We start from the raw sequence: 16,941 nt of genomic DNA, 5'->3' as shown, positions 1-16,941 counted from the left end.
GGAAACTACACTACCAGCCACTTGTGCAGATTTTGCTTATTGCCATGATTTTTCCTTACGTATCGTATAACTATATATTATTTATTATTGGTGGTAAAAGGTAGCTAGTGATGTTTCCGAAAAACTTTGAATAGTAACATACATTACAGATCACACTTAAACAAACACTTAGCGCAATGAAAACTAAATTCCATTTAGATTAAAGTTTTGGCATTTACAAAAACATAAAATAACCTCTGCTCTTCATACAGAGATGCAAGAAAAACGAACGGAGCTTATTCTGCAAGCTCTTCCTAAAGACGTGAAAGCCCTTTCATAGTTATATTTTAGTATCAATCAACTTTTATCAAAAATGCTTTTACCAAAACTTAATATTCCAGCAACCTAATTGTCAAGTGTGGGGGATATTGTTAACCCTCGTAATCAGGTGAAAGCTATTCTGCGTACAATTTACAATCTTCTTTTTGTACCCGCAGTCACCTGTTAAAATATTTGCATGGGTAAGCCCCACAGCGGCAATATGCCACATCAGATGTACATAGTGATATGCTTACCACCGCATTGGCTACCATAGAATATATATCTCCACCCGTCAACATGACAATGCAATCTCTTCCCCGAAGTCAACACACTTTTTGCAAAAATGCATGGTTTGTAGTGTACACTATTGTACTTTAATAAAAACAAGAGCACTGACTGTCAAAACAGATACCCGTCCTAATTTTAGGACACCAAGTATAATGATAAGTGGGTGTACGTTAAGCCACATTTAGACATATTTGGTGATAATTGGACAAAGGATTCTTAAGTAATTGATTGGACAAATTCTAGGCAATTTCTATAACTAAAGGGCTATAATTCTTGAATGACTCAAGTGATACGGCTATCAAACTTGTCTGAGATATTATGCCCATACACATCCTGACCAAATATGGTCATAATTGAACAACAGTTTTTAAAGTTATAGAATGGAAAAGATCGATTTGAGGTTATTTCTATAATTAAAGGTGATAGCTCTCCAGTGTTTCAAGCAATATTGCTGGTTATAAAAATTTTCAAAGATGTTATGCAAATACACATTCTGACCAAATTTAGGCTTCTCAAGTTGTTAAGCAGACAAGACCAATTTTAAGAAAAAACAAGAGCTGTCACAGAGACAGCGCTCGACTATTCCGCAGCTTTTCAGTGTAAGGATTGAAAAGTTTTGATGAAACATGCATGGATCACTGTTAGATTAGATTTCAATGCAATACATGATGTGCTGAGATATTAACATAAATGTGGTTACATGCAAAATTTTAACCAGAATGTTTAAGTGTAATAATAAAGGGCCATTATTTGCATATTACAGTTATCTAACTTGGTTATTCAATTAGGTTGGGTGGTTGAATACCATTGTATAAAGTCTCAATGCAATACATCAAGTAGTTGCTGAGATATTATCCTATGTGTGCAGTCTTCCCGAAATTGTAAAAATTCCGCCTGTCCACCGGACAGGCACTTTGGAAGTTTTTGCCTGTCCGAAAAAATATTTGCCTGTCCGAACATATATGTCATAGTATACATAAAGAGTAAAAAAAATGAATGTCAACTGTTTTGAATGCTTTCCTGATTTAGTTCATAAAAAAAACCATATAAACTTTACATTGACATGTCGTTTAGTAAAAAAAAAAAACACTTGGTCTCGCAAAAAAATATTTAAACAATGCTGCCATTAAGGTGCTTTCTGTTTTTTCGGTCGTCCGGTAATTCCACCAACCGCCGCCATTTTGACTGCAGACGAAGTAAATTGCGTGCCGACGATTTTGATTGTACTTTGTTGCAAACCAAGAACAAATCAAAACTGATGTAATAAAATGTATTTACTGATGAATCGTATTTACTCATTTATCCCCGGGAATCAACATCATGATTGCATATCAGAAATCGGAAACGGCCGACTTTTGGCGATGTTATGTGACGTCAATATCAGTATGGGATTGACTAACTACCGCAAAGGCAAATAATCAGCGAAAGTTTTTATAGACATTTCGCTTTTAAATACCTTTTCGCTATTCAGTTGTCTCAAAATATGTCGGGCATCCGGACCGTCATTTTCGGAAGATCTGCCGGACCTGTTCAAAATTTGCCGGACATGTCCGGCGGACCGGCACATTTCGGGAAGACTGTGTGTGCTAGCATGCAAGACCTTAACCAGAATTTCTAAGTCGCATAATAAAGGGGCAAAAATTATATAATATGAAAGATAGAGTTATCTTACTTGATAAAATAATAAGGTTAAATGGTATGGAGCCTGTGTGTAAAGTTTTAATGCAATACATGATGTATTCGCTGTATTGACTTAAAAGTGGTTACATGCAAAACCTTAACCAAAATTTCTAAGTCTAATAATAAAGGGCAATTATGTTGCATTAAATGCAAACTAGAGTTATCTAACTTGATTAATTTAGTAGGTTGGATGGTTGAGTACCATTGTATAAAGTCTCAATGCAATACCTCTAATAGTTGCTGAGATATTTACCTATGTGTGCTTACATGCAAAACCTTAACCAGAATTTCTTAGTCGAATAATAAAGGGCAATTATTTGCATTAAATGCAAACTAGAGTTATCTAACTTGGTTAATTAAGTAGGTTGGATGGTTGCGTACCATTGTATCAAGTCTCAATGCAATACCTCAAGTAGTTGCTGAGATATTAACCTATGTGTGCTTACACGCAAAACCTTAACCAGAATTTATAAAGGGCAATTATTTGCATTAAATGCAAACTAGAGTTATCTAACTTGGTTAATTAAGTAAGTTGGATGGTTGAGTACCATTGTATCAAGTCTCAAGGCAATACCACAAGCACTTGCTGAGATATTAACCTATGTGTGCTTGCACGCAAAACCTTAACCAGAATCTTAAGTCAAATAATAAAGGGGCTATTATTTGCATTAAATGCAAACTATAGTTATCTAACTTGATGAATAAGGTAGGTTAGATTGTTGAGTACCATTGTATAATGTGTCAATGCAATACCTCAAGTAGTTGCTGAGATATTAATCTATGTGTGCTTGCATGCAAAACCTTAACAAGAATTTCTAAGTCAAATAATAAAGGCCTATTATTGGCAATAAATGCAAACTAGAGTTATCTAACTTGGTTAATTAAGTAGGTTTGATGGTTGAGTACCATTGTATAAAGTCTCAATGCAATACCTCTAGTAGTTGCTGAGATATTTACCTATGTGTGCTTACACGCAAAACCTTAACCAAGGGGTGACGCCGACGCCAACGCTTGGGTGAGTAGTATAGCTCTCCTTATTCTTCGAATAGTTGAGCTAAAAAATCATGGTTGATAACTCTCGAGTGACTAGAGTGATATGGATGGATATCAAAATTGTTGGAGATATTATGCTCATACACATTCTGACTGCGTTTGGTGATGATTGGACAAATGCTTCAAAAATTATTTATGAACGGACAAGACCGCTTTGAAGTAATTTTTATAATTAAAGGGGGATAACTCCCAGGTTACTACAGCGATATTGTTGGTTATCAACCTTGTCAGAGATATTACACCTATACACATTGTGACTATTGCAGACACGACCTATTTTAGGTAAGTTCTTTAATTATAGGTTGACAACTCTTAGTCACTAGAGCGTTATGTCTGGTTGTAAAACTTGTCCAAGATAATCTGAACAAATTTGGAGATCATTGGACAAAGGCTTCTTAAGTCATTCAGCAGCGATATATTGAACGCCGCCCGCCCATACACTGCAGGTAAAACAACAATTAGTCCAGGTTTTTTTAAAAACAGGCGTATTAAAACATTTGAGGGGTGATTAAAAATTGTTTATGTCAAAAAGAGCCAATATACTTTATTTCAAATTCCTGCATTGGTAAAATAATTTGAAGCTTGCTCAAATCCTGGATTATAGCAGGGCTTGTTAAAAATGTCGATGACTAGCAATTGTGTAAGCATTCTGGCTTGTTCATCAGAACGTCCAGTTTCAATGACTGTCTCACCTGGTGTTGAAACGACAGCATGGAAGTTTTTCTCCTGCAGGTTGAGTATACGGTCCGACTTCTCCTTGCTCTCGCGCTCCAACCCTCGCACCTTGTGTACATACTGATTGTTGAGGAACTTGAGGTCCGCATTCTCGTGTTCAAGCTTCCGAAGGGACGCCTTCAGCTCTGAGTAAAGAAATGGGGATTATATAAACACTGGCAATGGTTTCTTCAAAACATGTTTTTGTTTCAAATGAAAGCTAATAAAGTTCAACAAGAATTAAAAACATTCAAACATGTACCATAATCAATTTAACAATCAATCATAATTATCAGAAATTTATAACAGGCATCAGACTTTGAATTTAACAGTATGTAAGCACTGAATGTTTATGATCAACACACTTAGTTATTTGACTGTCTTTTTTATACCAATTTTTTTTTTTTCTTTAATTAACTTCAAACAGTGTGAAACAGAGATCTGACAGTGATGAGTAAAAGACGCCCAAGGTCACAAATGTATGAAATATAATTTTATATTTAGATGTTTTTGTTACTTAACAGTGTTTAAGGACTATTAATTGCCTTCATAATGAATTATATTTGGAATTGAAGACTTGCTGATAAAAGAAAAATCCAAAAATAAAAATAGAAATGTTGATTTTTTTTTACTCACCTGTTGCTTTACCTGTGCAGTAAAGTCATTATAAAATGCCAATATTGTTACATTTTTTGTTGATTATATTTTCACTTTAATATTTTATCTATATCTATCAATAAAGAAATAATATACCAAAGATTAATCAATAAAACTGAAGAAACTTTGAAAAATCTTTCTTTTTTGCCAATTAACTCACCTGAACAGGTAAAAAAAGGCAAAGTATGCTGGTAAAAATGTCATATTCTGAAAGAGTGACTTTCGGTGATTCAAACACATATAGTTTTATGGCTATATCTCTACTATAGCAAGAGTTATGTATATATTACCATTCATGGTAAAATGCTAAGAATTCCATGTTATTTATTCAGCACTGATAAGCCATTAGGCATTAATAACATAGTGGCTTAAGGGTTAACAGTATTTTCACAACTTTCAGAAAATATAATATTTAACAAAGAAAATAGAGCATACAATTGTGGAGGAAGTCATTGGCTTGTATGTATATGGAGCATCCATCCTTTATTACTATTAACCTATCTTACCTCTAAGTATTGCATCTGATTCTTCTTTCTGTTTAATCAACTGTTTGTGTAAGTCATTATTCTCCTTCACAAGTTTGGCATTATCACTCTTGTAAGCCTCTACAACAGAATCCACATCCACATGTTCAGTTGTCTGCTTGCCGAGATTTAACTTGGCATTTTTGAGACTTTCTGTTGTGTGCACAAGATCAGCAAACAGTTTCTCGACAAGAGGTAGAGATTCTATACCCAGGGGTTGTTTGTAGCCCAGTTGGTCCAGACGTTTTCGAAGGTTAGAGAACTTCTGCTGGGCTTGGGCTGTGGCTGTGTTTGACATTGTTTGTCAGTCCGGTATTAAGTATTGCTTTAAAACATATATCTGAAATGGAAATGAGAACTGAATGGTTGGGATATAGAGATTGCCTCTTAGCTTCTGAGGACTGGGACCATACTGTTAATTTCATGTTTTACAACTCTGTTTTAAGTTAGAATACTCTTCCTTTAGAAACAACATTAGGTGACGTCATTGTGACGTCATGACGTCATGAACTTGCTAAGCTACATCAGTGTGAAATATATCTGTGTGACTACTTATTGTGAAGTCTGAATAAAGTGTAAACTATCCAGTGGTGTTGGTGTATAATATCTGGATTAAAGATTAACAGATACCTGGCTTGCATTGAAAGGATAAAAATTATTACTGGCTTGAAAATAATGAAATATGATTACGCTTAAAAAATAGAGACACAGTTAAATATAAATTCTGTCCATACATTAACTATTCTAACTTTTCTATTGCACAATCACTTGTGCATTCATGTAACAAAAAGTGTAGCTAGCATGCCGTCCATAATGATCAACATATCACAACATAAATATAAGCACTGCAGTGGCGAATATCAAGGAGTCTGGCACAATTTCAAGTAGTCTACAATAAAATTAACAAAACAGATTTAACTGAAATAGAATTCATCAAAATGATGTTTATTTCATTTGAAGGAAATGCTTAACTATAAGTCTATAACTAAAAAATAATGATCCTTAAATATGAGGTTTAAAGCTGCACTCTCACAGATTTAACGTTTTGACAACTTTTTTATTTTTTGTCTTGGAACGAGCCAATTTTTGCATAAATCCATGAGCACCAGTTATATAAGAGCGCTGACAAAAAATTAGATCGCAGATTTTTATATTTAGGTTCAAACATTGATGATTTATGCATTTTTCTTTAACCGTTAGTAACGGTTTAAGCTATAAAACCTTAATTTTTAAACAAAAATATGCAAATCTACGATCTGATTTTTTGTCAGTAATCTTATATCACTGGTTTTCCAATATTTACGCAATAATTTGCTCTTTCCAAGACAAAAAATAAAAAAGTTGTAAAAACGGTTTTCTGAGAGAGTGCAGCTTTAAGAAGTGTATGGTAGCTGCAAAATGGAAACTAACAACATTTCTGATTTTTTTATGCTTCACATGCAGGTGTGTGCACTGATGTAAATTGATACAAACCTTGATTCCAATTCAAAAAGAACATCATTTATAATATTTTTAATGTTGCCCATGAGTTGAATATGAATCAAATGTTGCTGCTGTTACCAAAAAAAGTAACCCCGTGGGAGTTGGAGGTGTAAGAGTCAGCTGCCTGGTTACTTCAGTTGGTTAGATGGTAAGAGTGCCATGCAACTGCTAGTAAGAGTAGCGGTGGTCGTTGGTTCAATCCCCACACACCGCGCACATTTTTCGCAAATGTAGGACTCTAACCATGACTGCCTAAACAGTAGCACTGAGTTTTACGTTTTTGTAATTGTTTGTGTCAATTGTGGTAAAAAATAACAACACTTGTCAACAGAAAATATATTATTTTTGAAGGGGCTCGCATGTTACGCCATGTTGCTAATTTTGACTTGGCACCTCATTACTCAAACGTTCTGCAAGTAAGAAATTTACTTACCTGTCAAAAACAGCAGAATTTAAGGTAGTATATGAAAAAATAATTTATGTCGTAAACATGTTTTGACAGGCGCTTGTTTTGAATATGGCGGAGATTTAAAAACCTCTTTCGACGAGAGCTGTTTTACCGGAAAGAAAATCTATATCATGTTTACGGTTGCAGTCTACAGTTTCCATACGGACAGGTTCATGTCATATATATGCTTATCTCTAATTTCAAATAAAAAAGAAGTGGTGGATATTTGACCAAAATGGGGGCTTTTCGACCAAATTGGGGGCGTTTTGACCATTTTTTTTTCAGGTGGGGCTTTTGTACCAAAAGTGGGGGGGCTATTTGACCAAAATCGGGGCTATTTGACCAGGTTCCATTTTTAACCAGCAGTATATAGGCCTACAATAATGATGGTCCAGTTAGTCAACCGTCTCCGTGGCCTTGTGGTTAAGCGTCCGCTTACGGAGCGGGAGGTCGTGGGTTCGATCCCAGGCGTCATACCGAAAGACGTTAAAAGCTGGTACAAGTAGCTCCCTTGCCTGGCGTTTGGCATTTAAAGGGTAGTGCTTGGGAAAGTGGTGTACTCAGTACTGGTTCAACCCAGGAAAGTTGTATCCCGTGTATCGGTGCTTTACACCGAGCACGTTAAAGAACCAAGAGGTCTCTTCGCAAAGAGCTAGGGTATCGCACCCGGATTTCTTGTATCTCACTCTGTTTCTTCAAGTCTTTCAATGCCTGGATTTGACTGCGAATTGCTGTCACTTCTATCTCATGTCACTTATGGCATTTAAACACAATTTAAGTCGTGATGGCGTCACGGCGGGGTCAAGCCATAATGCAGCCAATGGGCGCGGGCAGACCTTGATAAACTCAAATAAACAAAGGTCCAGTTAGTCCCAGAATGATCATCGTCGGACACACACGGTTGACCCGTTCCATGATGAATGGGGTCAAAGTAATGCGTCAGGCGTCATGCGTCGTCCCTATCAGACGATGCTAAAGCTACTGACATATATTTAAAGTTACGCTAGATATTTTTGAAGAATGATTAAAAAAATCCAATCGCGTACATTGTAAATATGCCATCACTGAAAACAATGACAAATGCACGTGTATAACATGTGTTTAAGAAAAACAGTAACCTTGATATAGAAAACATAAGACCTGCTAGTTTCCTTAGTGTAGTATCTAAACACAGTATGTGTATATTAGATAACTTAATACGGTTTAGTCAGTTAAAATCTGCTGCACATGTGATGTATGGATTACACTCAGGTTTTAGAAACAGTTTTTCCACAGATACCTGTCTTGTACATCTGATCAATGAATAATATTAGAGTTGATAGTGCCATATAGGATTATTTTCTGACATGGTGAAATTGGACTTCTAAAATGTCTTCATTAGATTTAGTGGGTGTCGATGATACTGACTGCATGCATTATGGCTAGTTATTATATATATATATATGCCAACGAATGGCATGGTTTTAGATTCGAGTTCATCTCGGCTAGTTAGTAATAAGTTATATCATTACATCTTGTAAAAGAGTAAAAAGGTTATATCTGCTTTGAAAGATTGTTTGTTTACAAAATGAAAAAAAAATGCATGAGTTGCGTCCAAGTTCCGGTAAAGCCATTTTCGGGCAAAGTTATAGATGAACATACTAATTATTGGGCAAGAAATCGCCTTTAGTCATGAGTGTAAACCTTAGTTATGTACAGCTCGTGTTTTACTTACACTTAGATATCAGAGAACCATAAGGGTTAGTCTGATTCTGCACCGAACAAAAATTGCATAGAACTTTCACGGCATACAGGTGTTTAAACATAAACAATTGAACACATAGTACCCATAATGGCCTAGTTTAAGGAATGTCTGGCATGATGATCCCCTGTTGTGCATCCCCTGTTAAATGCACTGGTGTCACAGTAGGGGCCAGTTTCCTGTATATTTGTTTATTGGGTCAGGGCCATAAAGGGTTGACTATTTCTATAATAAAACTTGATCTGCATAGCAGGATACTCAGAACAGAGGTCTGATAGACAGCACAAGGCAATAAAGATTAAGATCCATACACAGATGTTGTGTACTATACACAGTTTGGGGGGGGGGTCACTTATAGAAGGCTTAAACTAGGCCTTTGCGCATAGGCCGTCGCAAAGAAATATAGATGCAAAAAACGCGATAATAATTTAATTTATAAAATAAGGCCAAGAACTTCAAATTTTGATTAAAACCAGCAATTTTCTTTCTTCACTGTGTTAACAAACAATCTTTCAGCTTATACATTCAATTACTTATTGTTAACGCTTCTTGAAAATAAAGAGTAGCGTTTAGGTCTGGCTTTCGTGTAGGTGTTTTTATTTAAATTATAACAGTGATATAAACCTACTTACCAGGTCAATATGTCAACAAAAAATACAACAATACACAAAGAATCCGCCATTTTGTTCCTCACCGAACATGTTCCTCACTTAAAAAACGACAAAAATAATTTGAGCACCTGTTTAATAGTGTAAAGGAGTTCCCATATTGGACGAATTACCTTTATAACGAGTTCTTCTTTCCTTTATTTTTTCGTTTTGGTAAATTTCTTTGCGGTAAATAAAATTGCTGTAACTTCTCTAAAAATGGCTGCTGTAAAATCAAAACTGAAACTACTAATACATCAGCTGATCTTTGTTATTTATTTAAAATGGTGAATGTTTTCTGCAGAGTTAACGCAACAATAGCCCAAGAATTCTTCGACTCTTTTCCTGCAGTTGTCCATGTAGATGCAGTGCTGACAAAAATTTGTGACACAGAAAATGTCAGCATTTCCAAGTCTGATGACAGTGTTGTCTTGCAAGGAACATTGCACTCATTGATCAACGTTCAGAATGCTTTAATGAATACTCAAGCAGTGTTTGGATCAATGGACAGCTCGTACACTCCAATGGAGGTAATCCTAAAGTAAATCTTGGAGGAAAAGTGCGCCCGGTGTGGGGCTCGAACCAACGACTGCCGGAACACTAACATGGTGCTCTAATGCACCAGTCAATTGTAACCAATGCCCCCCCCCGGTCTGGGGGATAACAGGGACTTCCACTTTCTGTCCAGCCAAGCCCAGGTAAAATCCCCGTTCTGTGGGGACAAACTGCTGGTAAAATCCTAGTTCAAATAGTTGTACGTTGACAGATTTTTTTTAGATTTTTGATATGGCAAATCCTTCACGTACAAATTGTTCAGTATCAAAAGTGGGTAGTTGTTCCGATCAGGATTCCGGCTTAAAGCATATAGCGTCTATAAAATATCATAAAAACAAGAAATATTACCAGATAATGTTATTTTATATTATTTCCGTACACAAAAAATAAATATCCAACTTATAATTATGAGTTTGACAGCTTTTCTTTATTTCATTCTGTCAAAACATAACGATATATACATGAAGGGCACCTGCAAGGCTCTAGGGCACAGTTTTAAATCGCTCGGAACATTTCGGCCATGGGCGAGTTGTTACGATTGTGTAACGAGGTCTATCTCGAAGCTTTGTCGGAGGAGGCCGAGTTATTACGATTATATCGAGTTGTTCCCCTTTGCATAATTGTTGTCTGTGTCAGTCAACTTTCGTTTTATTGGAAAGGTAAACAACTTGTTTTAATGCATTAAATTCTTGTTTATTGCAAAATAACATTTCACTTACATGGTGAAATAGGAATATAACTCTTTATGATCAATTTCAACCATAAAATACTTCACTTAAAGCAATTTCAATATTTTTAAAACACCCCCTTTTTTGCACATTCCCGTTTAGACGTTAGGGATTGGAAGAATCCTGTATAACACGTCTATTATTTTAGACTAGTAAAATCCCAGTCAAATGCCTCTTACCCCTGGGACTCTTAGAAAGGCCCATTCCCGGCCATGTTTGGCGCAAAGACAAAACCACTGCATTCACCCGGCACTGCAGGGCCACCTGAAAGGTAAAAATACTGCCCATTTCCCTGGCTACCCCCGAACCTTCGGGGGAGGGCGGTGGTTAGTTACAATTGACTGGTGCGTAACAAACTGAGCTAACAGGGCAGCCGGTTCAAGTCCATTCGCACTACACTCCTCCCCCAGTTAACATTTAAGGCGGACGGAGGCACTTCTGCTGTTTACCGCTGCCACCAGTAAAGTAAACCTTGGAGGAAAAGTGTGACCACCCGGTGTGGGGCTTGAACCCATGACCGCTGGAAGACTAGCACAGTGCTCTAACCAACTTAGCTAACCGGGCAGCTGGTTCTAGCCCACTCACACTACAATAATTGAAAATAATTAAGTAATAACTTGGGGCCCCGCTGCCTTTTTCTGGAAGCCTGCTGCCTTTTCACTACACCCTGCTGTGCCCTTTTCTTGTACAGAGTCATTTTTCAGATATGAGTATAAATATGTTTAATTTTGACACTAAAGTGAAAATAACAGCTTTGGTATTCATAACAAAATATTCCTGTTGAAAGTAATTACTGTAAATAAAGCAACATGACAAGCACATTGGTACTGATTGTAGTGAATACATGTACATCTAAAAAATATTCCCTTTTTTCAGAACCAGACCCCAATTGCCAACCAGTCAATATCATTCTCGGCGCTGGTTGAGGCTGCTGAAGCTCTCAGTCGTGGTGTTGGGGTTACGCAGAATGAACCGGATACATTAATCTTGAAAAGAGAGCATGATTATGTCTCACAGTTTCCTGGAAACAACATTTCCACTTTTGCTGATCATGGGAATACGAGTGAGCCTGCTCATGAAGATTTTGAGGACAGTGCAGATTTCATTGACCCGAGTCAGCCACAAATGTTGGAGGAAGATACAGATGAAGAAAGATACCTTAGCGAATTTAACGATTATGAGGATGATGACTCTGATAATAAAGATGCACATAGCGATTGTAAAGTTAAAGTAGAGTTAAATGATTTCTCAGAAATGACCAATGATGGTGATGTTAAAGTAACTGATGTTGGTGGTAATGAAAATGTTCTGAACAATTGGAAAGTTGGAATATCAGGGAAAGTACCAAGTGAAAAAATGGAGAGCTTTTTACATGATTTTATGGTGCAGAAACTGGTTGAAGAAGAACTTAAGAAAGCAAAAAGTATTGTAAGGAAGAAAAATGAAATTATCAAAATGGGGACATCAAGTATTAAACAGCTTCTTAAAAAACAAATTTATGAAAACGCTACACACTCTACCGTAAAATCATGTGATTCAAATGCTACTGAGCCATCTGAGGACTCAATGGAGGGCAGTAAAGATTCTCTTGTGAAATGTAGAGTTTGTGAAAAAGTGTTTTTGAATATCAAATACCTGACTCGCCATTATGTGACACATGAGGACAACCCTAGTACTTGTGAAATATGCGGAAAACTATACAAATGCCAGAAGAGTTTTGCTGCCCACATGAAAACTCATAGAACAGACTATAAAAAGAAAGAATATAAATGTGAAGAAAATAACTGCAATAAGATGTTTGCATCAAAATTTAATTTGGAGCTTCATAATAAAAATGAACATCTTGGTATCAAAATGAGCTTTCTTTGCCAGGAATGTGGCAAGAGTTTCACAAAAAAGCATACCATGCTGCAGCATATGAATGTTCACAAAGGTTTGAGGCCATTTGTATGCCAGGTATGTGGAAAGTCTTATGCATACGAGTCTGCATTGAGAGACCACAAAACCGTGCACTCACAGGAGAAGAAATTTGTTTGTTCCCACCCATCCTGTGGAAAGGCTTTTAACCAAAGGTCTACATTGAATGCCCACCGTGCCATTCACAAGGAGACAAAAGATTTCAAATGTGAAACTTGTGGTCGAGGATTTACACAGAAACAAGCATTACAAAGGCATGAAAGAGCACATGATGGCTTTAGACCGTTTCAATGTAAACTTTGTAGAAGAAACTTTGGTGACCCTTCAGTTGTTAGAAGACATCTCCAGTCAGTCCATAAGATTAACAAAGATGTGAGCACTTGGCGAGAAGACATCGTTCAGAGAAATCATGATGATGAGGAGAAAGAGAAAGACAACATTGACAAGACAACAAAATCAAGCTCAATCCAAGAGCAAGTTTTAAGCAATATTGTTCACCAGCAATTGGCTGAACACACTTATGTTTCAAACGTCAATGAAACTCAAAAACATAATGTGCTACCTCCGTTTAACCCTTATCTCAATCTGGATGGAACACAAAATGAGTATGCTCCTTTACCTTATTATCAGGACCATCAAATGAAATCGAATACTAGTAAATCACATGCTGTTGCATTTCTTGTTCAAGATCGCACTACAAGCAATACAGCCTCAAACACAATCATGCTGGAAGTACCAAAGAGTGACGGAAACTATCAAACAGAATTAATGCCAGTTCAGTTGATTCATTTACAACAAACCAATCACCAACAGAGTATAGTAGTTCCGGATAGTGAACACTTGCAGTTGTTTACAGAAAATTTAGACGGAACATTCTCAACAGTAAATGAACAGACCTCTTCAAGTAAAAGGAAGAGCGCAGAAAGTGTTTTAAATATCCCCAAGCATAGCGTTCCTGTGCCTGTTGTGGTGACTTCTGCAGTGACGCAAACAGTTGAACAGTTGAAGCCAGATGGAACAATGGCTGAAAGTGATGCCATAAAGGTTTTAAACCTGGGAAAGGAGAGTGACACACCATCTTATACAACTCTGTTTTCTTTACACTCCAGTTTTGCTCATCCCATCTCATCCGTTGTTGCGAATGATATTCAGAACTTGAAATTGTTTAATACTGACAGACCTTAGTGTCTCTTTCATGAAGTTGCCATGATGTGTATTATATTCTTTAATATTTATTTTTAATATTTATTTTAGAATAGCATAAGTTTACATGTTTAGTTGTGCAATTATTATAATGTCTATGAAGTTGAACTGCTGTCTTTGTCAAAAAGCAATAAATCTTATAAAAAGATTACTAAATGTTATAAAATACCCCAAACAGCGATTTGATAGGGAAAAGGTATTGAAATATTTTGAAATCCCACCTTAAATTAAAATGACAATATTGTTGAAGGGTTATTTTTTGTTCATTTTTGGACTGTCTTTGAAGCTACATTTTAGAAGCAGTGATTCAACATATTGTATTATGAAGTTTTATTTAATTCCCTCCTATAGTTTTCAACTAATGCTGCAGACAATGCAAAGCAAAGCAACAAAGGTCAATAACTCTGCAGTTAAACATTATGATAAACATGTATAGCTGCCAGAACAACTAGCTAAGCAATATATTCCCAGCTTCCTGGAAAGGGGCGTAAACAGAAGATTGAACCTTTCTTTCAGCGCTTGAGATGCTACTTGTAGGCGTCATTGACATACTTGTGTTGACTGGACTGTGTTGGAAATTAAATCCGTGACCTTTTTGAAGGCTTTCCAGGGCTTTTGCTCAGAAAAAGGGGATTTGCATTACACTAGGGGCCTTTACTTTGATTGTAATTAATCTCTGCAGTATGGGCAATTTTCATGTTTTACTTTTTAAAGCACTTTTTTTTAATCTAAGTAGATGGGGTGTATGGGATATACACCCTCAGTATAATAATTTAGTACCATGTTAGAGCGAAGCTACCAACAGTGAAACAATTATATCTCACAGAGTATATTTTATAGGATTTTTTTTAATATTAAATTAAAAGGGTATACAATTACCAGGAAATAAATGGATTATACAACCCGCTATGTTATGGTTCTCCACCAATCGGATAGTGTCATTTATGCAGGAGGTGCAACATATGCCTCATCCCCACTGAAAGCTCACGCTGCATCACATACCAATACGTGTCAGCACTGCAAGTGCATGCTAATACTCGTCAGCACTGCAAACTCACATCAATACTCTTCAGCACTGTAAGCTCATGCCAATACTTGTCCATACAGCAAGCTTATGCCAATACTCGTCAGCACTGCAAGCTCACGCCAATACTCGTCAGCACTGTTAGCTCATGCCAATACTTGTCCATACAGCAAGCTCATGCCAACATTTGTCAGCACTGCAAGCTCACGCCAATACTCGTCAGCCCTGCAAGCTCATGCCAACACTTGTCAACACTGCAAGCTCATGCTTACACTTGTCCACACTGCAAGCTTATGCCAACACTTGTCAGCACTGCAAGCTCATGTCAACACTTGTCCATACTGCAAGCTCATGTCAGCACTCTTCAACACTACAAGCTCATGCCAACACTCGTCAACACTGCAAACTCATGCCAATACTTGTCCACACTGCAAGCTCATGCCAATACTTGTCCAAACCACAAGCTCATGTCAACACTTGTCCATACTGCAAGCTCATGCTAATTCTTGTCCACACTGCAATCTCATGCCAACAATTGTCAACACTGCAAGCTCATGCCAACACTGCAAACTCACACCAGTACTCGTCAGCACTGTAAGCTCATGCCAATACTTGTCCATACAGCAAGCTTATGCCAATACTCATCAGCACTGCAAGCTCATGCCAATACTCGTCAGCACTGTTAGTTCATGCCAATACTTGTCCATACAGCAAGCTCATCCCAATACTTGTCACAGTGAAAGCTCATGCCAATACTTGTTCAACTGCAAGCCCATGCCAATACTTAACATCACTGCATACTCATGCCAAAATTTGTCAGCACTGCAAGATCATACCAACACTCGTCAACACTGCAAGCTCACGCAAATACTCGTCAGTACTGCAAGCTCACGCCAATACTCGTCAGCACTGCAAGCTCATGTCAATACTCGTCAGCACTGCAAGCTCATGTCAATACTCGTCAGCCCTGAAAGCTCATGTCAATAATCGTCAGCACTGCAAGCTCAAGCCAATACTCATCAGCACTGCAAGCTCACGCCAATACTCGTCAGCACTGCAAGCTCATGCCAATACTCAGCACTGCAAGCTCATGCCAATACTCGTCAAAACTGCAAGCTCATGTCAATACTCGTCAGCCCTGAAAGCTCATGTCAATACTCGTCAGCCCTGAAAGCTCATGTCAATAATCGTCAGCACTGCAAGCTCAAGCCAATACTCATCAGCACTGCAAGCACATGTTAATACTCGTCAGCACTGCAAGCACATGTTAATACTCGTCAGCACTGCAAGCACATGTTAATACTCGTCAGCACTGCAAGCTCATGCCAATACTCAGCACTGCAAGCTCATCTCAATACTCGTCAGGACTGCAAGGTCAAGCCAATACTCGTTAGCACTGCAAGCTAACGCCAATACTCGTCAGCACTGCAAGCTCATGCCAATACTCGTCAGCACTGCAAGCTCATGCCAATACTCAGCACTGCAAGCTCATGCCAATACTCAGCACTGCAAGCTCATGTCAATACTCGTCAGGACTGCAAGGTCAAGCCAATACTCGTTAGCACTGCAAGCTAACGTCAATACTCGTCAGCACTGCAAGCTCATGTCAATACTCGTCAGCACTGCAAGCTCATGCCAATACTCAGCACTGCAAGCTCATGCCAATACCCAGCACTGCAAGCTCATGTCTATACTCGTCAGGACTGCAAGGTAAAGCCAATACTCGTTAGCACTGCAAGCTAACGCCAATACTCGTCAGCACTGCAAGCTCATGTCAATACTCGTCAGCACTGTAAGCTCATGCCAATACTTGTCCATACAGCAAGCTTATGCCAATACTCATCAGCACTGCAAGCTCATGCCAATACTCGTCAGCACTGTAAGCTCATGCCAATACTTGTCCATACAGCAAGCTTATCCCAATACTTGTCACAGTGAAAGCTCATGCCAATACTTGTTCAACTGCAAGCCCATGCCAAT

At 37.7% G+C, this 16,941-nt stretch overlaps 2 protein-coding genes across 10 annotated transcripts in view; one reads left to right on the top strand and one right to left on the bottom strand.

Annotated features, from left to right (window-relative positions):
* Positions 1 to 7,220, bottom strand: part of LOC128229189 (centrosomal protein of 135 kDa-like) — a 31,605-nt gene extending 24,385 nt beyond the window's left edge. For all 9 annotated transcript variants that reach the window (XM_052940921.1, XM_052940923.1, XM_052940928.1 and 6 more), the window contains exons 1-3: positions 7,132 to 7,220; positions 5,199 to 5,556; positions 4,014 to 4,181 (exon numbers count right to left, since the gene is read on the bottom strand). In XM_052940921.1, the coding sequence (XP_052796881.1) occupies positions 4,014 to 4,181; positions 5,199 to 5,514 (484 nt within the window). In that variant the 5' untranslated portion in view covers positions 5,515 to 5,556; positions 7,132 to 7,220. The remainder of the gene's footprint in view (positions 1 to 4,013; positions 4,182 to 5,198; positions 5,557 to 7,131) is intronic.
* Positions 7,221 to 9,744: 2,524 nt separating this feature from the next.
* On the top strand, positions 9,745 to 14,065 carry LOC128226912 (zinc finger protein 184-like). The gene is made up of 2 exons (XM_052937024.1): positions 9,745 to 10,064; positions 11,694 to 14,065. Exons 1-2 carry the CDS (start codon positions 9,819 to 9,821, stop codon positions 13,917 to 13,919), a joined length of 2,472 nt encoding a protein of 823 aa, XP_052792984.1. The 5' UTR covers positions 9,745 to 9,818; the 3' UTR covers positions 13,920 to 14,065.
* Positions 14,066 to 16,941: the final 2,876 nt, after the last annotated feature.

Source organism: Mya arenaria, chromosome 3, assembly GCF_026914265.1.
Source record: "Mya arenaria isolate MELC-2E11 chromosome 3, ASM2691426v1".
Classification (NCBI taxonomy): Eukaryota; Metazoa; Mollusca; class Bivalvia; order Myida; family Myidae; genus Mya; species Mya arenaria.
This window is presented reverse-complemented; position numbering and strand designations above follow the sequence as displayed.